The sequence below is a fragment of the Equus quagga genome, unplaced genomic scaffold (genome assembly GCF_021613505.1).
Source record: "Equus quagga isolate Etosha38 unplaced genomic scaffold, UCLA_HA_Equagga_1.0 HiC_scaffold_8852_RagTag, whole genome shotgun sequence".
Taxonomy (NCBI): domain Eukaryota; kingdom Metazoa; phylum Chordata; class Mammalia; order Perissodactyla; family Equidae; genus Equus; species Equus quagga.
This window is the reverse complement of record NW_025794876.1, coordinates 3,818-10,527: the sequence shown is the minus strand read 5'-3', so window position 1 is coordinate 10,527 and position 6,710 is coordinate 3,818. Positions and strand designations below refer to the sequence as shown.

The 6,710-nt window shown below is 62.0% G+C and overlaps 1 protein-coding gene across 1 annotated transcript in view; it reads right to left on the bottom strand.

Moving 5' to 3' along the window:
* Positions 1-5: 5 nt before the first annotated feature.
* The window catches only part of LOC124232632 (cytokine receptor common subunit beta-like), a gene marked incomplete at both ends in the record, with an annotated part of 9,637 nt that continues 2,932 nt past the window's right edge, over positions 6-6,710 (bottom strand). The window contains 8 exons of the mRNA XM_046649580.1: positions 6-531; positions 1,194-1,297; positions 2,155-2,212; positions 2,439-2,529; positions 3,622-3,784; positions 4,751-4,890; positions 6,045-6,202; positions 6,364-6,499. Of these exons, the coding sequence (XP_046505536.1) occupies positions 6-531; positions 1,194-1,297; positions 2,155-2,212; positions 2,439-2,529; positions 3,622-3,784; positions 4,751-4,890; positions 6,045-6,202; positions 6,364-6,499 (1,376 nt within the window). The remainder of the gene's footprint in view (positions 532-1,193; positions 1,298-2,154; positions 2,213-2,438; positions 2,530-3,621; positions 3,785-4,750; positions 4,891-6,044; positions 6,203-6,363; positions 6,500-6,710) is intronic.

Genomic DNA, 6,710 nt, shown 5'->3' with positions numbered 1-6,710 from the left:
CCAGAGGCAGTGGGCAGAGCTGCGGGGCTGTCCTTTGGACCCTGACCGCCCACCATCAGCCCAGGTGCGGGAGGGACGGGGTCTGCCCCGGACTCCAGGGAGGGGCTCCCCTCAGCCCCAGGGCTGGGCTTCTTCTCCAAATCCTGGGCCCGGCCCTGTCCCATCGCCTGGGACAGCGGGACCAGCTGCACCTGCCCGCCTGCCGGCAGACACAGGTACTCCAGGGACCCTGAAGGCAGCGGCTTCTGGCCCATGTCCATCTGTGGGGCCACCAGCAGGCCCATCATGTCAGGCAGGGAGCGGCTGTGGGGTGGCCCCAGGTAGGGAACACTGAAGTCGAAGCCAGAAACCTGGCTCTCAGGCCTGCCCGAGGGGGCAGCCAGGCCCGGCTGGGGGCTGCGGGGCCGTTCGGCTGGCAGGTCTGAGGGGGCGAGAGTCGTGTCAGGCTCAGATGGTGAGTCCTGGGCATCTTTAGGGTCCTTTGTGGTGACAGGTGACACCTCGCTGTGCCCACAGTCTATGGGGGACACCCTGTGGGAAGAACAGGTGAAGAGATGTGGGGACCATCCTGGGCAGACACCTCAGGCCCACTACAGGCTCGGGGTGGGGGCAGACACCCTGGCTCACAGGGAGCACAGGGCAGGGCGAGGACAGGGGCAGGCCCAGAGGGGATGCTGGACGTCCCTTCAGTGTCCCCATGGACCCCGCCTGCCAGCCCCCGTGCTCCTGCGCAGGGTGTCCTCTGCCAGGGTGACCCTCGCACCCTCTGCTCCTTGACAGCCCCAGCGTCAGGGCCCCGGGCAGTTCGAGCCTGTGTTTGCTCGGTCATTCCCTCCTTCCTGCTTCCCTGGCATGCAGTCACCTCTCCTGAGGGTCAGTGGTGAGCTGGGGGCAGTGTGCTGATGCCATGAGGGCCGGCAGCCCCTCGGCCACCCCCAGAGGTCAAGGCAGGAAGGCAGGGAGAAGCCATCTGCTCCAGTCTCCCGCCTCAGGTCAAGTCTGAGGTCCCTCCCTGACCCGGGAATCAGGAGGTTCTTCCCGCTGTCCAGCTAGGGCACCTCTTGCTGTCGTGCACACCAGCCTCCAAGGATCTCTCCTCAGGGGCCACAGGCGCGAGGCTGCCTCCTCTGAGCCCTCGATGTGCACGATGGTGTCCCCCTTCCCCTCCAGGGATCCCACGCCCAGACACTCACCTCTCCAGCTCAGGGAAGCGGCCGCCCCACGGCCCCTGGGGTGGGGAGCTCCTGCTGCTGAGGGTCCACGTGCTGTCTGGGAGACGCAGCCCGGCACTCCCGTTCTGGGAAGAGAAAGGACATTGGTATCTGTGGCTGTGGGTGCCTTTGAGAAACCAACGGTGGGGGGAGGGCCAGGGGGTGACAGAGGCCTCAGTGAGCCCCCAGACATGGGAGGAATCTCAGCCTGGTCAGGACCAGCCTGCGCCTGTGACACCAGGAAGGGGAGGCCAGAGAGGACTGGGACTTCCCTGGGTCCTCTGCATGCGAGGCGGGGGCCCCAGTTCCCTCGAGTCTGCTGATCTGGGTGATGCTGCCTCCGCCCTCACCCTTCATTTCCCCACACTGGCCAGGGCCCCTCCAGGGGCAGAGCCGGCCATACCTTCCTGACCGGAGGGCCATTTCACCCTCGTGTGGACGCCCACCCCGAGGTCATCGCAGCCTCCCGTGGTGGCCCCAGCCTCACTGCCCAGCCCACTGCCCTTCCTGCAGGGCTCCTGTCTCCAGCCTCACATACCTTCTGCCTGCAGCAGCCTTTCCCACCTGGCACCACCCCGGACCCTCAGAGCTCAGCCCTGACATCCTGTCTTCCAGGAAGCCACGTGCCTCCACGACCCCGCCCATCCCCAGTAGAACTAGCTGCTCCCTGAGCCCACCCTGCACTCCTGTTGTCCCCGTGTACTCAGCTCTCCCCTGGTCCTCGGGAGCCCCGGGGGCAGGGCCCTTGGGCATCTGCAGGGCCCGGGACGGCAGGGATGAACCGGCAGGTGCTGGCCTGGCTCTTGCAGCTTCCCCGCCCCTTCCCTGGCTGCCCAGTCCCCAGCCCTCAAGACCACAGGCAGGGGAGGAGGACCTGGCCTGGGGCAGGGGCCAGGTGCAGAGGAGCCCCGCCCACCCAGCCACCCTCCCAGGCAGCTCCTACCTGGAACAGGTGGCTCTTGCTGGGGTTGGGGATTTTCTCCTCCCACTTCCGGTTCAGCCTGGAAAGACAGTGGGGAGGTCACAGCTGCCAGAGGCCTGTGGGGCGCTGGGCCATGCTCATGCTCCCCAAGCTCAGAGGGGAAACTGAGGCTCAGGGAGAGGCTGGGATTTGTCCATGGCCCTCAGGGAGTGGAGGGCAGGGCAGGGACAGGAGGGAGCCGGCTGTGGGTGCCTGGCAGCCCCTGGGGACCTGGGGACTGCACCCCCATCATGGAGTCCCCTTACCTGTAGCCATAGACGCCGCAGAAGCGCAGGGCTGGGAGCAAGACGAGGGTGGCGAAGACCATGATGAGCGCCAGGACCCACACGGACAGCTCTTCCGGGCGGGAAGTGGGGAAAAGGAGCGTTAGCATCTCGGGAGGGAGAGGCTGGAGGCTCAGGAGGTGGATGCTCAGTGCCCTAACCTGGTCTGTGCAGGCTCAGGGGTCCCAAAGCTCAGGGTCTCAGGGGGGAGCAAAAGGGGCAGGAGGAGGGACACAAACAAGAAGAGGGTGTTGGTCGGCACCCCATGCAACGTTCAAGTGCTGGGGAGGGCACCGTGGGGAGAGCCTTTCCAGTAGCCGGAGGTGCTACTTCAGTGGGACTGTGACCACAGCCCATGGCAATCCCAGTGGGCTTCCTAAAGGAGGCAGCGTATAAACTGGGCCTCGAGGAACGGGAGGATTGGAGAGGCATAGACGGGGAAAGCCGTGTCGGTGGAGGAACCAGCAGGTGCAGAGGCCCATCAGGAGCCCCCACACTTCCTGCCGGGCAGCCTGGAGCTACTCACAGGCTGGGCCCTCCAGGACTCCCTGGCTCTCCTTCCCCGGGGCCCGATGTCCAGCCCTCCTTTCCTCTTGACTGTGGCCCTCTCCCTGGGGCTCCTCCCATGTTCGGGCTGCCTGGGACTGGGGTGCCTGCTCCCCACCTCCTCCATCCTCTCCTCAGCCACCTCGGGGACCTAGTCCTGCCTTGTCTCCGGGTGGCCCCTGTGGGGAAATGTGAGGGAGAAACAAAAGCAGCCAGAGCAGGGAAGTGGGGAAGGTGAAGAAATCAGACCGGAACCTCTGGTCCCAGGCCTCAGTCTGCGGCTCCTGCTGTTTGCTGCCATGGCAACAGGAACTCAGGCTGAGAGGTCACTGGGTCAGTGGCTGCCATAACAGCGAATGAAACTGTGGGCCATATTATTAGAGGGCTAAGGTCTGGTCTGAGGGAGGAGTGATGGGGAAACCTGCTCTTCTCTGCCTCTCAGGACCTCACCTGAAGCCTGTGCTGCTCACCAGGCGTCCCTTTCCAATGACTAGTGACAGGTGGTAGGGAAGGATGCTTGGGTGGGGCCGGGCCACATCTCTGTGTCTGTATCACTCCTGTCCTCTGCCCAGCTGGGCTGCACCAGGGGTGGGGGGGAGAGGTGGCCGGGGAGACCTACCCCACTCAGTGCCCCAGGAACGCTCCTCACTCCACTCGCTCCAGACCCCGTTGTAGCCCCCGGGGGCGGGCTTGACCCTCACTCTCGCCTGGTACTTGGTGGAGGGCTCCAGCCGTGGCAGGGACATGCTGTGGGCATTCTGGAGCGACTCTGTCTTGCTGTCCTGTGGGTGCAGGTGTGTGAGCAGGCGGGCCAAGGTGAGGCAGCCTGCCTGGTGCACGAGGGCCCAGCAGCCAGCCCCTCCCGCCCCACACCCCAGCCTGGCTGCCAGCTGTCAGTCCCCAGCTGGAGCCACAGCCCCAGGTCACTCCCACCGTGGAGGACCAGCCCAGCCCCCAGGGGACAGCACTGTCCAGGACTGGGCTGCATCTCCCGCAACGCACCCTGTGACACGTGACAACATTGAGGCCCAGAAACCCCGAGGAGTCACACGTCCACCCACCTGGAGACCCCTCAACCTCCCAGCTCCTCCGGGGCAGCCTGCACCCACTTGGCCTCCCCAGGAAGCGATGCAGGGTGTCTGGACTCTGGGCTCTGAGAACGGGGCTCAGGAGCCCAGGCCCACTCCCAGCTCCACCACTGACCCACCCCTCCTGGCCTCAGTTTCCCACTTTCAGACTAAATGGCTGGGGCTGGCTGCCAGGTTTCTGATCTGGGCTCTGTGGAGCCCCAGGTTGTGGACACAGCCCCGAGGGCTGCCTCGGGGTGGGGGCAGGAGACGGAGCCCCGGCCGGGGCCCTGCCTGACTCCACAGAAGCTGCTCTGCTCTACCAGCTGCACGTCTGAGTCCAGGTGAGATTCCTCTGAAGAACTGTCCCCTTTATGACTTTGGCAAACCCTTCATGCAGCTGTCCCTCCGCCCTCCCCACCCTGGCGTCTATGCCCCCTTTGCAATTCTGAGTTGGCTGTGTTAGTTTTGGCCAAGTCACATGACCTCCGGGAGCCTCAGTTCCTTCACCAAGGGATGGGACGGTGACCTGCTGACCACCTGGGGTCATGACACGAGTCCCAGTGGCTTCCTCTTGCGGGTCACCTGCTGGGAGCCAGGCACCTGGCAGGTGTCGCCCTCCTGCGTGTTGTCTCCCAGCCCCTTCCCCACACCAGCCCCTGCCGGGGCCCAGGCCCTCACCTCCCATGAGGCTGTGTCTTTCTTGTACTGGACCTGGAAGGTGTGGCCTATGTGTTTGTACATCATTTCCTCCGCTTTCCAGAGCAGGACATAGCCGTCTGTGCTCCTGGTCACATTGAGTTTCGGGGGAGGCATCTGGACTGGAGGGAGGGACACTTTTAGGGAACATGTTCCTAACATTCCTCTGATCGAACATTCCTTGTCTTCCATGCTGGTCACAGGTGCCACCTCCACTGGCCCAGGACCCACGTCCTGCCCGTCTCGGGGTCTCTGTGCCCCCCACTTCACCATGTCATCTATTTTGACCCGAGCAGCCCTTCCCTTGGGAGATGCTGAGACACATTCGTTTGTAGTGAGCTGACCCAAAGCATGGGGTGCTCCTAGTATTTCAGTAAAAACAAAACCACTATTAATTGGATCTATCCTCCAGTATTGACTATGATCTAGGCACTGTTATAATGCTCAACATGCATGACTTATTTCACTTAATTCCAATAACAACTCTATGTAGTAGGTGCCATCAACTTGTCACATTTTACCGAGGGAGAAACTGAGCCCCAAAACAATCGAGTAACTTGCCAAGGACAGGCAGCTACTGAGCGGTAGGGACAAAGATGGCAACCCAGCAGATCCCCAGAGAGCAAGTGGTGGATTCAAATCCAGGGGTCATGGGGGAAATTGGCTGCTACTTCTGACACAGGGCACAGACTGGGTGGAAGAGCTTGGTCATCGTGATCAAGCAACGTGGGAGTTTCCTTTGCTTGGGGTCCTTGCTACATAACAGGAATCAGAGATGTTAACACACAAGGAATTGCAATTTATTTGCACGCACCCCTTCCCCGATTGCAGAAGTAAATCATAGAGCAAGACTACAAATATCAGTCAGTGGAGGACTCTGGAAACCTAAAAGAGAACAATCCAATCAGTGAGTGAAAGGGAAAGTTTGTGGGAGGACCAGGAAGCCCTGCTGGCCAGTAGGAGCTTCAGAGCAGCTGCAGAATTAGAGGAACGCAGAGCCAAAGGAACAGAAGCAAAAGATTTTAGGGATGTGTTCCTAGGGATTATCAAGAGAATTTTCCTTCCTAGGAGTTGTCATTGTCTTTGTTGTATATTGCTTCTTGAGAACCTTGAACAAAGATTAGAGTCACTTTTGTTCACTTTCTCAGAGGACCAATTTGTGTTGAAAGTGACGCACGTGGAGACTGGGCCGTGAGGAGCCCTGAGTTTACTTGGGTTACACAATAAGACAGAGCTGTCCCAAGACCCTCGCACAGAAGGCTGGGGGCAAACTCACTGTTCTCTGAGCTCTTGATAAATTTCTCTTCCTCCTTTGGCCGAACAGAGACGAGGTACCGGCTGTGGGTCCTGGGGTCGGGCACGGGGATCTGGCATCGGTGCAGGATGTAGGGGCTGCCGGGCTGGTCCTGCAGCACTGGGGAGCACTGCTTCTCCCTGAGGACCACAGCGGAGGTGAGGATGGGGGGAGGCGGGGACCACGGGGGAGATGAGACCTCGGGATGAGCTGAGGCTGCTGCTGGGGCCCCCAGACCCAGGAGGAGGCCTGGAGAGGGCACGGCCAGAGGAGGGGAGGGGACGGAGGAGGGGGCACTCACCCCGCGTCAGGGCTGGACCTGTAGAAGAGGGCGAAGGAGACCGAGCTGGCCACCTCGGTCCTCACTTCCCAGGAGCAGCTGAGCGCGGCGGCCCCGTCGAAGAAGCACTGGAGGTCCCGGGGCTGGGCCTCGTCCCCTGGGAGGGGAGACAGTCCCTCACTCACTCCCTCCTTCGCTCATGCCCAGCTCTCAGCGGCCACCATGAGACTCATCGCAGAGAGACAATGGGCCGTGGGGCCAAAGAGCCCAGGGCTTAAATGTCAGCCTGAACCTGCCGGCCGGGTGAGCACAGATCAGAGAGAATTCCGTGGACCTCCATACGCCTGTGTGAACGGGAGAGCGTCCAC